Source organism: Anas acuta, chromosome 12 (assembly GCF_963932015.1).
Source record: "Anas acuta chromosome 12, bAnaAcu1.1, whole genome shotgun sequence".
NCBI lineage: Eukaryota > Metazoa > Chordata > Aves > Anseriformes > Anatidae > Anas > Anas acuta.
This window is the reverse complement of record NC_088990.1, coordinates 15,029,704-15,047,932: the sequence shown is the minus strand read 5'-3', so window position 1 is coordinate 15,047,932 and position 18,229 is coordinate 15,029,704. Positions and strand designations below refer to the sequence as shown.

Sequence of the window (18,229 nt, the reverse complement as noted above, 5' to 3'; positions counted from 1 at the left end):
TCCAGATGTGGAAGCAGGCTAGTACATTTACATAATACCTGTAGCTATGACACATTAGCACTAAGAACAATATAATAAATACCAAAAGGTGGTATTCTGAGAACTCGTGCAGTTGTTTGAACTGCTGATACCACCCAAAACACCACAGGAATTTCAGTAATTCCATTACATGCCAATTAATTCAAGCTCTATTCATCCTATTTAAGAGTTGCTTAGTTTATGAAGAAGACTTAGTGGTACTAGATTGTTTTTTTCAAGCATAACGTTTGACTTGAGTGTCAAATGCATTTTTCTTAATGTTTACACGTATTTCAAAGCATTCTTAATCCCATCTCCCTTCAGAGCAGCTTTTTTTTCTCCCTAATTTCTGTAATATTTTAAGGAAACCTGTAGATTAGAGTACTTAAACTATAATGTAAGTCATACCTCAAATAAATCATAACCCTCCGCTTCCACCCTGTTGTATGGCCGGATAATGCCATCTTCGTGAATGAGACGTGGAGGGCGGAGATTAGATACTTCTTCTGTTGACTCTGCCACCCTGCCAGAGACAATGGAGCAATATTCTCATAAGCTTACTATATATTTGAGCTTTACCGTTACTATTAACTGAGTTTCAAATGGGCAAATTTTCTCCCAAAATTTCGATGGTCGATTTTTTTACAGTAAGTTTAAATGACATTTAAACATTTGAATTGTGCAGTAGACAAATTACCTGAGAAATAAGGTTTAAACGTGATCCTTTAATTATGTTTTCATAAGGGATGGTAGCGAAAGGATACAATGGGCTAGTTACTGTTTATGTGAACTGTGACACCACACGATGTATTCTGAATCAACAGTTTCCAGAGATAATCATAAAATACATTCATTACCAGCTGTTAGGTAACTCTCAGTCCTATATAATCCTACTGCAAATGATCTTCAACAAATTTCTGTCCCTACTGGACCATTTCATCACCTAGTTTATGACATATGGAGAATTCTTCAAAACTTCCTCTTGACGTTTTACCTTTGAATTCCCTGGAAGGTACTGCTTGCCATATCTACAATGCCACCTGTTGGGCGGGCTACCACTCCTACAAGCCCCTTTCCAATTCCTTTAAAGAATCCAGCTGCACCTTCCTTTTTAGCCCCTTTAAAAGAAACAGGAGAAAAATGATATTTTTAATTACGTGCCAGAAACCAGTAACCACAGAATTCAACTACTACTGCTCTGAACTGCATTACAATCATTTTATCTTGAAAACAGCCCATGGAAATTGATTACCTATAGTTTGCATACTAAAAAGCTCTACAAAAGTCACACATTCCGTAAGAGCACTTAAAAATCAAACCATCTACCCAAGAGCATTGTCCAAACTATTTTGGAACTCTTGTGGACGTGGAGAGCTTGTTCCAGTGCTTGACCACCGTCTCAGTGAAGAACTTTTTCCTAACGCCCAGCCTGAACCTCTCCTGATGCAGCTCCATGCCCTTCCCTCAGGTTCTTTTGCTGTCACCAAAGAGAAGAGCTCAGCGCCTGCCCCTCCACTCCCCTTGTGAGAGAGCTGCATGCAGCCATGAAGCCTCCCCTCAGTCTCCTCTTCTCTGGGCTGAACAAACCAAGTGATCTCAGCTGCTCCTCATATGCCTTCCTCTCTAGACCTTCAACCATCTTTGCTGCCCTCCTTTGCATGCTCTCTAGTAGTTTTACATTCTTCTAATCTTATGACAGCCAAAACTCTATGTGGTACTCTAGGTGAGGCCACACCAGCACAGAGCGGAGAGGGACAATCACTTCCCTTGACCAGCTAGCAATGCTGTGCTTGACGTACCCCAGGAAATGACTGTCCATTTTGGCTGCCAGGTCACTCTGTTGACTCATATTCAACATGAACCAAAACCTCTACATTCCTTTCTGTGGTGCTGCTCTCCAAGCTCTTATCCCCCAGACGGTAGATATATCCAGGGTAGCCCCATTACTCGTACAGAATCTTCCTAGTTTAGTGTCACCTGCAAACCTACTTAAAGTGCATTCAAGTCCTGTGTCCAGACCACTTACATAAACATTGAAGAGAACTGGCCCTAAAATGGAGCTCTGGGGAACCCCAAGAGCATCTGGTTGCCAGCCTGACATGACCCCATTTGCTACAATCCTTTGAGCCCAAACCATCAGCCAAACTAGATTCTTCTTCACTCACATTTGGTCGTGACTGGGGATTACCAATTTTTATAAGTCAACAATAACAATAAAATAATCCGAAGGCTCGAAATTGCACATGCATAACAGAAGTTAATTATTTCTACTTCAAAACTCCATGTTTCTGGTAATACATAACTTTGGAAGAGCTAAGAGTGTTTAGAAAGCCCATGTGTTCATCCACCAGTGAGGTAAATACTAACCTCAAATTATCTGCCAACAGCCTAAAAAACACAGGTGAAATACAGCACAACAATTACCTGCCAGTATTTAAATCACTTAGATATGGACTATGAAGTATTATTTTCTTGGGTATTTTTCATCATCTATCATACTGATGAAGTGACAGCCTGAACAAAAACTCATACTGCTCTCAGGCACTCAACCAGAATTTTTTTTATTAATATTTCCCCAGCCTCTGGAGTCCACCCAGAATAAACTATAGTGATAAGATATCTGTCATCTTCAATGAACATATTATTTTAGTTATTCATTATTTCTGTAGTATCCAGAATCTGCTAGCTCAACATCTGATATACATGTGCCATGAACATTGTACGATATTGTAGGGAGAAAATGTCACAGAATCATATAATTATTTAGGTTGGAAAGACCTTCAAGACTGAGTCTAACCATCAAACTGACCTACTGAACCCCATCACTAAACTCATGTTCCCATGTCATAACATTCAAAGCTTTTTCTATTAGTGCTTCTTAAAATTATCATTTTTTTTCCAAAGAATCACAGGATCATTTTTAGTGTCTTTATTCTAACTTTAAAAAATAAACTGGGTACTACAGCAAGCCTTACAAAACATATCAAAAAGACAGTAATTCCCTAATTCATACAAAGAGAAAAAGGTGGTAAGCAAATAAGAGCTGTAAGTGTATCTGAGTAAAACATTGCATAAGGTTATATTTGAATTAGAAATATAATCTCCCTGTGCTTTACCATCACCACACTTACATTGATAGTGCCTAAAATTAATAAATCCTAAAACATTGAAAGAAGTCTTTAGGCAGTGCAGTGCAACCTTAGCGCTTACCTTCTACAGGTTTAGTGATTATGCCCGTCACACCCCCAACAACACCCTAGGACAAAGAAGATAATTAAGTTCCTGCTTAGAAATAGAAATGCTATGGTTTAACTAGGCAACCAATCGTGTCATCCTTCATTTTAAAACTTAATAATGCAGTTCAGTATTGGGAAAAAAAAATCCCTTTTTACTTTAGATCCATAAGGAAATCATAGCAGAGGGGGAAAAAAAGGGGAACTTTCCCATTTTGAGACTATCGTCAATTCCCTGTGCTGGTCAAAAAAACTACATTACATCAAACTCTGAAGTTGATAAACGATATTCAGGATGTTGAGTCTCCTATAAACTGACTTCCCATTTTTGTCTTCTGTTTAGTTTGTGAACTGATAAATCCAAATAAGACATTATCAAACTCACATGTTTAAAAATCTTATGCAATGATTACAACATGTTGGCACATAATACACTCAACTTCAAATTCATACCCGCAACAAGCCTTTTCCTCCTTTGGCCAGGCTGTCACCGAAGTCTTTTGGCTGACGACCCATTTCCTCCCTCCGTTTCTGCTGATATTCTTTATCCATAGTAATGGCAGCTAAGCCTTTCCCAACAGAGCCAGTGATCCTAGACACCACTCCTGCTGCACCACCTAGTGGAACAGATCACAAAATAAATTTAACAGCAGAAAACATACAACAAGCCACAAGACTCAGAGATTTCATTTTGTATTGAATTTAGATATTACTAATTTATGCAGACTGACTACCATGTTGATCACAAAAAGAAATTGGCCTGAAATTCAAAAACTTAGCAAAAGGTGACTCTTGTATCAGCCCAGTATATATTACGTATCATATTGGATGGCATCTGACTTTCTGTAATAGCTGAATAAAAAAATAAATGAACTGTAACGAGAACCGGTCCTCAGGCTTTTCCAGGTATTTTGAGACCATTATAATTTCTTTTTTCATCCAAAGCATGTTACAAATTCAGTTAAACTTAGCAAGTTTCTCAGGTTGCTTCCTAATTCTACAAAATAGATTTAGATGCTCTGAAGTAAGTTAGATATGAATGGTCTGTAGCATGAATACTACCAACAGTATCTGATAAATTCTTGTCAAAAAATTACCATGTAGATATTTTTAGAAACAACTTTCCTTCCCAAATAAGAAAAACAAATGCTATCCATGAGTTAACCTATTTTATTAAAAGAGTAATAATATTACCCACTGTACATTACAACATACCCACTGTGTGTCCAAGAAGACTTCTAACACCAATTACAAAGCCCTCAGCAAATTCTTCAGGTCCTTGAACAGCACCCTGGTAACAAAGCTTATTATGAATAAAAGAAAACTATTTCAAGAAAGCACTAGCAGTTCCTTTAAACTGATGAGGATGAAATTGTTTGAATATGGCATTTCTCTAATGTCAACATTAAAAACACATTGCTTTCTTAACAGTGGAGAGTACAGTGACACAAAAAACTACAATCCTACCTGTATATTCCATCAGCTTACTATTCATAGATGTTTGAATAATCACAAGGTCATACCTGGAAAGGCTCATAAAAGAAAGCTTCAACTCCCTCAGACAAGCCTCTGATTAAGCCAAATGGATTTCCAAGAACATCTAACCCAAGTACAAGAACATACATCTGTTTCAGGAACTAAAAACAAGAACAACAAAAAATCAACAAAAAATGCAAAACCAAGAACAGCTTAATCGGTTGTTACACAGTTCAATGTTAGAATTCAAGGCTCATAAATTTTTTTGACTGACTACCCAAGCAGGGTGTTAGAGCACTCATGTGAGTATTTCTACTACAATCAAGACTGGCTTAGGTAAAAGCTGCAGTATATCCACAGATAAACAACAGAACACTGTGGTGAAGAAATGTGTAGACAGAAAGAACACAAAAGCAACTAAATCAAAATTCTTAAATAGATTTAAGAGGATTTTGTATTTACATTTCTGTCATGTGCCATCATATTCCTACTTCAGTACCATACACTTTAAAAAAATAGCCTTTAAAGTTATTCACCTTTTCTTTCCTATTTTCCTCATTCTATAATATAGTTACTCAAAACTTGTCGCAAAGGCTTCACTAAAACTTACTTGTTCACTATAATGTCTAACAACTCTCTTCATCAGTTGGTCTCTCTTGTAGAACTGGTATTTAATTTGAAAGAAGGCAAGTCTGAAAGACAAGTATTGTGCGTTATTGAACATCACACTTCCTCACTTCCATACCTCCTTCCTTTTAAGCGGTCTATTTTTTCCTTCAGATAATCCTGAAACCATATTCCCGAGAAAAGGAGCACAAACAGCATCTTCCCTCCATTCCTCCCTTTCCTAAAAGGCTTTACCCATTTATACTAGTGTCAGTCAGCAAATTTTAACACAGACCTATTTATTAATGTATACTCTAGCTTTTTTTTTTTTTTTTCTAAATATTGAAATAATTTGAAAAATCTTTATTAGCTTACTTGAAAATAAGATCATCCACATCTGTTAGAGTAGCTCCAATACTTTTCAACAGTAAATTCAGGGAATGGATGGCTATCATTTCTTGACCCTTATCTGATGCTTCTCCACCAGAAGCCAGAGACAGGCTCAAATGCAACTGTCAAGAAACAATTAGTTAAACAAACAAACCAGTGCTGAAACAGTGTCAAGTGTGTATTTTATTCCCTTTAAGGAAATGTACTATTTGAACAAACATGCTTGAACTCACAATGGTATTGCTTTGATAATGTATGCATTTATATGTATTTTCACATAGAGCAGTGCCAAATTGCCCTACCAAAATTAACTTTGCGTATGTTTACATGTGCAAATATAACAGAAACACATAAAAGAAGCAGCCCCCTCCTACATTTAACAGACAGCATGTCTAGACATTTCAGATATATTCAGATTTTATATAGCTTTTTTAAATGTTATAACCATTGATTCCTCCCACTAAGCAATAGTTAAGTGCTGTTTCTACTCTTAGACTACTAGTAAGTTTTTCAATGAGGTATTAAGCTCCAGAGAACTTAAAAAAAAAAATCACAGTTCCAAAGACACTACGAAGAACTCAATTACCCAAAAGGTTGATCTGAGCACATATTTTACTACAAGGAATTAAGAAGTAATTTATAGCCTTTTATTAACTCAAATTGTCTCTATTACATACCTTAATTGGAGAAATATGAAAAAGCTCAAAGAAGCTCAGCATTGACAAGTCTGTTAAGGAAGACTCCATTAGTTCGGTGTTAAGTGCATCTATGTCTTGCTGAATTAATTTAGACTGTTTTAATACAGAAAAAAAAAGAAAATGGAACAGAAGGTTATTTCATCAACATACATAATGGCAGAAATAACATATAAATATGTATATGTTATGCATATATATATATGAGTAAGAACCAGCAGAACGCATAATCATATCCAAATATAATAAAATTGCTAGCAACTAAAGGGCCAGCACCTCCAAAACTGGAAATGGACTAACTACTTTTGTATAAGAAAAGTAGTATTTCTTTGCCAAATCAGAATTTTATACAGTACATCTGAAGGTAACATTTCTTAGAAAAAGAAGCTTGTGAGAATGACTCCTATGCACACTAGCGTCAAATGCAAGATGTGATCATTCTGAACAGTATCTGAATAAAAGACTTAAGTCAAAGCCGTAAAAATCACTGTCTTCTGCTCCCTAAAGACAAAAAGCAGAAGACACTGTGAACACACAGATTAATCAGTTGGAAGACCACTATACCCTACACTTATTTCATCTAGCACCTGTAACACTTTCTAGCTACAGTTGAAACAACTGTGTCAAAAAATTAATGAATCATTACAAGAACAAAATACAGTTATACATAACACAGTATCAGTTACTCAAAGTTGTCCATTAAAAATACTCAACCCCAAATGTTCAACGGAAATCTCAATGTTTCACTAAGAATTATCTTTAAAAGTCCCTTTACTCACTGTTGTCGAAAGCAATATTCACTGAAATATTCAGAGAAATCACATAGGTCCATAAGGATCTATTGTGGTAAAAATTGTTTTCTCCCATACATTACCCTTTGCCTTTCAGCTTCTGGATCTGTAGATGGAGTGAAAAGTTCATTAAGTGCTCCTAAAAAGCCTTGATCAATTTTCAGTGCCATTTCCTGAATAAGAACCATGAAGTACCTAAAACAGGAATAGGAACAGTGTGTATTTGTACACATTCAAATACCACATAATTTTTGTAAGTTTCGCTATATAATATTGCATAGTAGGACTGTCTACAGTGTTTACTGTATATTTATAGTTAGGAGAGCTTGCCAGCCACATGAAACTATGTGTTGCTTTACTGTAGATTATTCCTATCTTAACACTTTCAAAATTTACCTTAAAAATATTAACCATGACCAATTACCTATTATATTTATAATTCTATATGCTCCATTGGTTATCACCTAAACAGCATATGTATTCCTCTTAGTCAACTGCCTTTCTCCAGAAGGCATATTATTGAGTATTTATTTTATTAAAATTCACCATCCTCAAACATTTTATCAGTATAAGCTAGGTAGAAAAACTTGCATTAGTAACTATCAGTTTATTTTATTCTCACTTCATGGTGCAAGAACTCAAATGAAGACAGACATATTAAGTACAGAACATATATTTCACAGTAAAACACAGTCTTGAGCTACATTAGAGACTGTATGAGTTGTCTCTTGTTAGAGCACCAAAAAACTCAGCACTATAAAGCAAACAGGCAGACATGCACCTCTGATGCTGTAGTAGAAGGTACATCATTCCAATTACTTAAGAACTTTTCTATGAGTTTTTTTTAACTGGGCCAGTCCTTACTTTCTAAAAGTAAGTTTATTTTAGAATGATGCTTTTTCACTAGAGACATTTAAAACTCAATTCAAGTCAAGAGTTGTTTGGATAAGTCAATTTGACCTTTAAAAACAGGGTTCACTTCTAAAAATGTTTAAACTCTCTGAGGTATTACAACACACTGCTAAACTCACTTGAATTGCAGAACTTTGCTGTATTCGTTGAATCTAGTGATGACACTGATGTCAATGAATGGTTTTGGTTCTGAATTGAAAAAAAATATATGTAAGTATTATTAAAAAATTTGCCAAGCTACTACCTTCAATATTGAGAAAGGGTGGTATTATTAACAGCTTTTACTTACCTGAATCCAAAGCAATTGACTTGGGAGGGGCCACTGGGTGAAACACAACAGGAAACATCGATCCTGGTAACTGATTATCAACCTAAAATTATCGCATAATTACAGCCATGTTTTAATGACACAATAATCAAAGACCATTTTAATCAAAAACCATTGCAGCTTTAGAAGGCCCGAGATTTTTTTTTTTTTTTTTTTAAATGAACAGTGGTCAAGAAGAATGTCATTCACATTTTGGGGGAAAGAGGAAGTGAGAAAGATTTCTCTGAAATTATTTAAGGATGTTACCTGTTTACTTGTAAAGGGTCAGATGGTTGTGGGATGCTTACAGAGATTCATTTAGAGGGTCTGAAACTGATGGTATATGTTGACTCAGTAAATAAGTCAACAGTGAAAAAAGTAGCGCACTTTAATTCACTGTTAAACTCTCACACACTGATATATTACTGGATACTGGTTTTGAAGATTTAGATGTCTCTTGTCTACTTACCACTAGACAGATTGCTTTTCTACACTAACAGGTCTGAATCTCTAGGTACACTACCTAGAACATGGTGTTACACGATAATATACAAGCTATGGTCAATACATTTTGAAAAAGGTTCTTGTTTTTTCCTTCTTCTAAAAACAGCAAAAAATGTGTTTTTCATGATAGCACCCTGCTTTACAATAAACCACAATTTTGTGTAATTTTTTCCATATGAAATGAAATAATGGAATGCACTACTTTCCCACAAATGAGTATTCATAGCATTTTTACTACCCTGACATCAGAGAGAAAAGAACCACATGCATAAGATTCAGAGATGCCTCTTCATGCACATAAATTAATAAAATAAAAATCTCAAGTTTTTAGTATGTAGAACATGATGAAAGATGTTACCTGCAACCAATATAGTTGAGCTCGTAAGCTTCTTTGGTGAGGTGACTGTTTGAATTCAACCTGAATTCCTGACAGGAAGCTACGTCGGATGCTACATCTAACTGGGAGACGCATTTCCATTGGAACTTTACTAAAATTCACCTGGTAATAATCAGAAAGCAGAGTTGATGTATCATTTAATTAAGCCTTAGGATAAAGAAAAACCCATTACTAGTAACACCTGGATTTTCATTACTTCATGATACCATTAATTACTGAAATAACTCTCATCAAGTATTCACATAGAAAAGAAAGAAAATCACAAGTTAGTTTGAGAAGCGTGTTACATTGCAACTTCACTTGTTCAAATGCTCTATGTCATAATAACAGTAATAACTAATTCATGAGTTATCTCACACTGGTACAATTACAGATGTTTACATTCAACTGTTCCCAGTTGATGTTTCTAACCTGATCCCAAAACATGATCTGGTACTTAATAATAAAACTATGGAAAATAATTCAACATTGCCTCAGTATTACCTCAAAACAAGATATTCCGTATAGAGTATGAAAATATTCCAACAAAGTTGGTTGTTCATTTTGTGTTTCTCTTATCCTTAATTAGCAACACAGAAGTCTGTTTTCACTGTTGTTCACATACTGCAGTCATTTAAATACTGAAACTCAAATCATACCTCAGTATTGTTGTCTAGTTTTTGCCAACCTGGACCTTGGAAAGCACTCTTAGAAAGATATTTTTGATAAGCTTGTTCCAACAGGTTTATTTGTTTTTGATTCAATGGTTTCCATTTCTGCTTCAGTTTCTGTTCCCAAACAACACCAGAGCTGCAGGAAATACAAGAAGGTTACAATTTAAAAGTACTTAAGCCTTTCTTACGCACACAAACCATGTGAAAAGATATAATCCTCATTTTTCAGGCTTGAACAAAATACTACTTCTTTTTCGATAGAAGCTAAGAAATAGAGCAATTATATCCCAATTATTCATATTGCACAATAGGAATAAAGGCAGAAATTAATTTTGCTTAAGATGCTCCACTTATACTGATCTCATGGGAAAGACATTTACCACCAATTCAACTGTACAGCTAGAATTACAATTGACTGTCAAATTTTGATTATTCAAAGGCATTTTAGGCTTCTATATGCAGTACCTAGTAATTCCTATGTAAGAGATTTCTTTTTTATTTTCGTTGTTAACAAGAGAAAGTCCAAGACTATGAATTGACAAGTTTATTTCTTGATCAGGTTGCTCCATCTCTTCCGCTTGTAATGCTTTGGAAACTAATGCAACATCATCTGTGAACAGCAGCACTCGTTGGCGTCCATCCAGGAAAGAAACCCAGTGTATCTGAGTATTTGCATTATATGGAAATTGGCCACATTCATCCTGTATTGGAAAAAATATATACACTTGTATAGGTATATTACAGGAATAATATTGCTGTATGTATATAAACAAGTTTACTGGCACACATGCAAAATAAAGAAACGAAATAGTAATTTTTTGTTTTTTCTATTTACTTTATCATGCTGATTTAGTGCAATGTTGCATTCCAAGCATTGGCTAGAAGGGTGTGGGATTTTTGGTTTGTTTTGTTTCTGTTTTTCCTTTTGAAGTGTAGGCATTCCAGCAATAATTGCAGATGAGAAGAACACTGGCAATGATTAGGGAACAAAGTCTTTACAGCGAAAGAAATGACCGATAATATTAGGTCATGTGAGTAGAATTAATTAAATCACATACCACAAAGGTGTAAAAATGGTTAATGATTTTAAGAAGTTCTGCATTTTGAATGCAGAGATTTCTTGTTTGTTAATTTGTGAGTCGAAATAGAGGTAGTTAAAAATCCATTCCTCAGAAGGCCAAAGTAGTCATGTATGTTATCATAATGATATTACAAGGAAAACAGTTTTAATGCAAACTGAAACCATCTTAAAATACATGTAAAAATTCCAACTCAAGAAAGTGCCTATACAGTAAGTGCTCACTTCCCCATTCCTTAACAAAATACTTGCTCAGTCTTATCCTAGATTTACCCCTCCTTTTAGTTGTTCTCCCCCTTCCCTTCACTCATTTTCCAACTTGATCATTGCTCTTGTGCCTGCAGTTCAGATCTTGGCCTGTTTTAATTGTGTGAGCTACAACCACGAAAATAGCTCTCACTGAGCATGGTTTTTTACTCCATGCAAACATTTCCCATAGAAGGCTACACTCACAACCAGTTAGGTTTTTTCTCCAGCTCTAAATAACTATTTAAGCTGAATGCAGCACTGCTAGAAAAGTGATCTATTTGGATTTTGCAAATTTTTGGATTTTTTGGCGGGGCTCCGGGCAGGGGGAGGTGGTTGGGCGGGCTGTGGTAAAGTTCTGTCACCCCACGCGGTAAATAGTGGTTCCTGGGGGTGGAAAGGAGCCTGCTGTGCTCCGGGTTGTGCCTGCTGGTTCTTGTTCTGGGAGTTGGCAGTGCTGAACAGAGCCCGCTCCGTCATCTCTGCGCCTTCTGGTCGTCAAAAAGCTGGCCACAAAGTGCCAGGAGCAGGCAGCACATTGTTTTGCTGACATAGAGTAACTGCTGGGCTCTGATCTTCAGAAAAACACCTGGGGAGTCCTTGGTAGGGGCAACTGCCATGGGACCGGCTGCCCTCAGCTCTCCTGCTCAGCCCTGCCAGCCTGCCTGCCCGCAATATGTGCAAAAACAACTTCTTTTATTCACTCTTTAGAACCTATCTTTGTGTTTTTGAGGCTGAGGTGAACTCTGCCAGGAGGGGCAGTTCCCACTTAACCAGCTCTGCTGGAGTGGGAGGAGGTCACAGGAATCAAAGGACAATGCGTATGGGGTGTTCGTCTTCCAAGTGGTTGATTAGTGAAATTCCCATTGCTAGAACTCTACAGCTTGTAAAGTGCTACCATCCCAGACGAGGCATTTGTATGATTTATACGATTTTATAAGGAAGAGATGTTTATATTATTTTTGCCCAGGGAAGTGGTGGAGTCACAGTCCCTTGCGGTGTCCAAGAAGGGCCTGGACAAGGCGCTATGAGATACGATTTAGTAGGGTAGTGGGTAGTGTTGGTAATAGGACGGTTGGACTAGATGACCTTGTAGGTCCTTTCCAACCTTATGTTTCTATGATTCTATGATTCTATTAGTCATCCACAGTATTATTTGGATACCTCTAGGGCTCAAATTCTATTTTTCTTTGATATCCACAAAAATCATGTTGAAAACACAGGCTGGAGGTTGTTTGAAATCCGGCAGTTAGTTAATCCAAATACCTAAATAAATACCTAGACTCAAAAAATTCCTGCAGGACAAGACAGAGATGAGAAGTTACTAAAGAAGCTTTCTCTTGGAAAATTTTTGGACTTATTATAGTCCTCGACCAGTTCAAGTATTTACTTCTCCCCTTCTGAGATTTACCTTCAGTAGGTCATGTTCACCAAAATTTTGGGAGTAGCCCCAAGTCAATTTTCTTGTTTTGGTTGGATCTGTCCATGCGAACAGGCATACTTGCTTTGGTTTCAACTCCATTTCCTCTTGTAATCCACTGCAGTTAGAAAAAAAGAATAATGGTAAGAAAGACAATAGGATTTGCTGTTTAAGACTACTGCTTTAAGCAATACAGACCATGGCACTGTATACTCCACTACTACAGCTTCTTAGGGGTGAGGCACGAAAGGTCTAGGCTACCAGCTCCAAACAAGTCCAGCTATAGCTCCACTGCACATGAACTATGATCTATCTATACTACTACTTTACTCTTTCCACTTTCTCAAGCTGTAAGGACTGATTAAAAGCAGGAAAAAAAATACTTCAAACGCGTATATTTTTTTAATGGTACCTTTCACCATAATGTTAAAATAGAACTACTTTCTGCTCAAAGCATATCTACTAGTTAAACAACTAATGATGAATTGTTTCTTTCACATACCTCTGTTTATATCTGAGGGAGTCCCATGAAGTATGGTTAACAATTAGAGCTGGAGCAGCTCCTTCATGGTAATCTGAGAAGTTTATAAGAGTAGAATGCTCAGACACATTCACATCTACCAATAAGCCCCCATTCTGAAGAGAAAGTTAGAGAGAAATTTCATTATTTGTTCTATACATAAACTCAAGTTAGAACAGACTGAATTATTACTTTTATATTTGTCTTCCATAGGTCTTTCACAAATGAAAAAAAGGAAACAATCTTCATTATCTAGTAGCAGTAACCTCAAACATTTAGGTCAGTGGCATAATTAAGACACTAGCAGTATTCACAAGCTATCTGTAGGTTTAACTTGATTCAAAAATTAGATTCCAATTATTTAAAAAAATCACTTCAAAAATTAGATGCATAACATTTTTAAAATTACTTTATTCAGTAAGTTCAGTAAAAACTATAGCCAGACATTCCCTTCTATTCAAATTACAAAAATGAAAGTTAGGTTTAAAAGTCTAGACAACTGTACCAAAGTTCTTAAAGGTAGGACAAGAATGATTGTTAACAAAGCAATCAATGCACAGAAAAATTCTATTGATGAAACCTCCCAACAAATCACATCAACGCTTTCTTTTAATGGCTTTCAAGATAAATAAATGAAGTAAAATACACAAATACACTTAAATAAAATACACAAGTGTGCCAACAGAACTCCAAATCAAATCTTGCTCTAAAAACAACGTTTCCAGCTGCTTCAGCAAACTTAGAGAGATAAGTTATCTTCACCATCATTTGTATCTCAGCAAATTATGAGAAGCATTATCTCCAAAGGCATATCTGAACATGCCATCATTACATACACATTCCCGAATACTAGGAGAGGTTAAATTCACAAAGAATTAAGATTTTACTAACACAGCACTCAAGGTGCGGCCTCACCAGAGCCGAGTACAGGGGGACGATCGCTTCCCTAGCCCTGCTGGCCACACTGCTTCTGATACAAGCCAGGATGCCGTTGGCCTTCTTGGCCACCTGAGCACACTGCTGGCTCATATTCAGCCGACTGTCCACCATCACTCCCAGGTCCTTCTCTGCCTGGCAGCTCTCCAACCACTCATCTCCCAGCCTGTAGCTCTGCTTGGGGTTATTGCGCCCCAGGTGCAGGACCCGGCACTTGGCCTTGTTGAACTTCAAGCAGTTGACCTCAGCCCATCGGTGCAGCCTATCCAGATCCTCCTGCAGAGCCTTCCTACCCTCAAGCAGATCGACACACGCACCTAGCTTGGTGTCATCTGTGAACTTACTGAGGATGCACTCAATGCCCTCATCCAGATCATCGATGAAGATATTAAAGAGGACCGGCCCCAGCACCAAGCCCTGGGGGACTCCACTAGTGACCGCCCTCTAACTGGATTTGACTCCATACACCACGACTCTTTGGGCCCAGCTATCCAGCCGGTTTCTAACCCAACGAAGCGTGCGCCAGTCCAAGACACGAGCAGCCAGTTTCTTGAGGAGAATGCTGTGGGAAACAGTGTCAAAAGCCAACCAGTGTCCTGAACAGCTCTAAGTCTGCCCTTTAGAAGTCTAAGACAGCAGTTTTACTGGTCTATTTTTGACTTCACCAAAAATAGAGAACTCTACCATTTCATGGTCACTCTGCCCAAGACAGTTTCCAACCACCACATCTCCCAGCAGTCCTTCCCTGTTTTTGAATAGAAGGTCCAGTGGGACGCCTCCCCTGGCAGACTCACTAACCAGCTGCCTCAGGAATCTTCCACGCTCTCCAGAAACCTCCTAGACTGCTTCCTCTGAGCTGTATTGCATTTCCAGGATATATCTGGGAAGTTGAAGTCCCCCACAAGGACAAGAGCTGACAATTTCACAACTTTTGCCATTATAGTAAATCATTTTTAATTTAATAGCACTAGAGCTGTTCAGCTTCCTATAAGCTTGTCAAACCTAGATCATCTTCACTGAAAACTGTGAAAACCCTGAGAATACTGTCAACTCGATTCACAGCCCTTTCTTTTTTTTTTAATGAAAGAGTACTAAAGTGCAATGCACAACGACCTAAAAGTACAAGGCTTCCATCTCAGTCAACTTGGGGAATCAAGCTGTACTATGTTCAATTGCACAAAACTAAATTAGAGTATTAAAAATGGACCACACAAAGTCATAGTCTCACCAATTCTTCCAGCCTCAGCAGAGTACCATTATCTGGGGTTTTAAACAGGAATGGTTTGGATGAGCTTTCATAGCCAACTACTCTTACACAAAGTTGACCAGATGAGTTTTCAGGCCAGAATGGAAGACACTATAAAACAAGAAATAAGCACTTGAACCGTTTGAATCGTTTTAATATAGTAAACAGTAGTAATAGTCTTGCGCAAGACACCTATTCAGATGCCCATATTGTCACCCTCATCTCTAAGAGATATAACAAGTAAAATCAGTAAATTATCTAAATGTTGCCTTGAGATGTGTGAAGCATCCACATCACACCAGCGGAGAAGATGGAGCATTTATAGAAACCTTATTTTCTTAGGTGACAGCTAGAAACCAGCTATTCGTCTATGATAATGCCCAAAGGAAGCAAACAGAAATATTACCTCCGAAGTTGATATATAATTCCATTTGTTAGTCGGAAAAGAGCCATTAGGACCAATTTCTCCAACTTCTAGTTCCAGAGAAGATTTGTTTGCTATTGTGTAGAATGGAGTGAACGTAACTATCCTGGTAAGGTTAAAACTACTCATTTTGATGCTAACTCCAACCTGTTGAACAAGGACAATTTGATCAAACAATTAACATGAATATTCAAATAAAAGTCAGAATGGAAGTAAAGGAAAGCCAACGTGACAGTAAATAAAAAGGCTAACAGAATACTCCTGTTCTGAACACCTGCAATAACAGGACAAAGAAGCATGCAGTAAAATGTGGTGCATTATGCAGTATGACTAGCACAATGGTAAACAAACAGTTTTAATTGTAGTATGAGTACCAGCTTAGCAGGGAAAAATCCAACAGGAACACCTCTGCTGTAAATCAAGACAACCTAAAATGATCATATCATAAGAAATCAATTAAAAAGTACATGGAAATGAAGTTCTACACTATTACTCGGAGCTGTGCTTCCAAAAGCAGAATAAATTGCAATTTTTATTCTGCTTAGCTCTGGATATTAGTTTAAACAAAGATGGCCACTGTTTACAGTGAGGTTCTAAACAATCCCCAACACTTACGAGTTTAGAACATGAACTCTTTTGTCTTCACTATCAAGGTTACTGTATTTTCCAACAGCCTAATAGTAGACATTTGTTATGTGAAACACAATAACAAATCATACTGGAATTTCTGTTGGTCAAACTACTTGTCACCAGACATAGATCTTAAATATTTCCACGATTTAAAAGCAGCATAAGTAGTGAAACAAAGGCCTCAAAATGAAGAAAAGAAAGAAATCAAGACAAAAGTGCCTAAAAAGACCCCACAAAACACATCAGAGCTTTCTTACCAGATAGTCCATGTTATTAGCTGAACATTTGACACATCCATAGCTTCCTACAGTATCAAGGGAAAAGCTACTGGACCATGCACTTGTTGAAATACGTAACTGGATCTGCACACACAAAAAAGAAAAAAAAAAGGACATGGACATGGAAAATGCTTCAATAAATTAATTTTAAAGTTCATGCATTATGGAGTGCTTCTATATCACATGTAGCAGTATTAAAAAGACATTTAAGTGCTTTTAAAACCTTCTATAACTTATGATAAGCTTAAGCATGTAGTATCATTATTCATATTCTCATTTGTTAGTCTATGCTTGATGTCTGGGAAAAATCTAACAATAAAGGTAGTAACAGTCTATGGTTACTGAGAGCAAACACAATGATGGAAAAAAATACAATTTTGTAGTGCTTTACAAACTGGAAGGGGAAGTGGAATGAAAAGAATCAAAGTAACACCTTGTCAAGACTGTTTCTTCAACTGCTTCCATTACTGTTGGGTGAAAAAAAATACAACAAAATGGAAAGAGGAGTCACATCACAAAGAAAAAAAAAAGTATCTTTTGCCACAGTACTCTTCATTTGACCATGCAAATACTATGTCAAAACAATATAAAAGAAGTATGGTTGAACATTGGACAGAATATTTACGTTGTGCATGTTAAATGTCAAAGCACCTAGGTGATTAAGACAAGTCTGTGATTTTTCTTCATTCACTGGAACACACCTCCCCAGGTGTATTTACTTCCATCTTGCATATGTTCATTAAATTCCTCTACCAGATGGAAGAATTTTCTGGGAGGCAAGCTGGGAGGGTACCCACTGACTGTTCAAGACCTGCCCCCTTTATATGGTCACCCAGCTTCCAAACTTAGACAAAATTCTCCTGAGGGTGTAGATGGAATGGAATGGGAAGGGCAGCTCAGTTTTCAGCTTCAAAGCAGGATTTTAATAGCACTACCACCATCACCTAAAATAACCATACCTTATTTTTACTAAAAATATTTTTCTTTTTAAAGGAGAATAAAACAATATCTCTGTAATCCGCTGGATGCTTCACATGAATGTCTTCAGCTTGATATTGGAGAACACGGGAAGTCTTGTTGATTATCCAATATGGACTGAACACAGACAAGATCATACGGCTTCCGATTCTCCTAGTGTGTATGTAAATGTCCACTGTCATCGCTTTTGCAGAATCAGAGGTGAAACACACTGGAAAAAATTCAGGCATCCCATCATGAATTTTAAAATGTCCATTCCAGTTTTTGCCTTGATATTTTACCAAGACAAGCTCCATTATTTCCTGAGCGATTCTGGAATGAAACACATCTGCAGCACTCCCTTCTAGCAATTCACGGGCTTCTGCTGTTCCCTGTAGTAAAAATTGTAAGGAACAAATTAAGCTTTTAACATCTAAAATGTGCATATTCACAAAACAGCATTTTTCTTGTCTTTCAGGGTACTCGTGCTTTACACATTTTAGTACCATATA

At 37.0% G+C, this 18,229-nt stretch overlaps 1 protein-coding gene across 3 annotated transcripts in view; it reads right to left on the bottom strand.

Annotated features, from left to right (window-relative positions):
• The window catches only part of VPS13C (vacuolar protein sorting 13 homolog C), a 93,119-nt gene that overhangs the window by 10,777 nt on the left and 64,113 nt on the right, over positions 1–18,229 (bottom strand). For all 3 annotated transcript variants that reach the window (XM_068695171.1, XM_068695173.1, XM_068695172.1), the window contains 21 exons: positions 17,720–18,109; positions 16,740–16,844; positions 15,835–15,999; positions 15,411–15,539; positions 13,229–13,362; positions 12,718–12,844; positions 10,448–10,683; positions 9,968–10,118; positions 9,291–9,431; positions 8,411–8,492; positions 8,241–8,310; positions 7,293–7,404; positions 6,401–6,514; positions 5,709–5,845; positions 5,338–5,419; positions 4,775–4,888; positions 4,467–4,542; positions 3,705–3,868; positions 3,229–3,274; positions 1,013–1,136; positions 427–541 (listed from right to left, as the gene is read on the bottom strand). In XM_068695171.1, the coding sequence (XP_068551272.1) occupies positions 427–541; positions 1,013–1,136; positions 3,229–3,274; positions 3,705–3,868; positions 4,467–4,542; positions 4,775–4,888; positions 5,338–5,419; positions 5,709–5,845; positions 6,401–6,514; positions 7,293–7,404; positions 8,241–8,310; positions 8,411–8,492; positions 9,291–9,431; positions 9,968–10,118; positions 10,448–10,683; positions 12,718–12,844; positions 13,229–13,362; positions 15,411–15,539; positions 15,835–15,999; positions 16,740–16,844; positions 17,720–18,109 (2,814 nt within the window). The remainder of the gene's footprint in view (positions 1–426; positions 542–1,012; positions 1,137–3,228; positions 3,275–3,704; positions 3,869–4,466; positions 4,543–4,774; positions 4,889–5,337; positions 5,420–5,708; positions 5,846–6,400; positions 6,515–7,292; positions 7,405–8,240; positions 8,311–8,410; positions 8,493–9,290; positions 9,432–9,967; positions 10,119–10,447; positions 10,684–12,717; positions 12,845–13,228; positions 13,363–15,410; positions 15,540–15,834; positions 16,000–16,739; positions 16,845–17,719; positions 18,110–18,229) is intronic.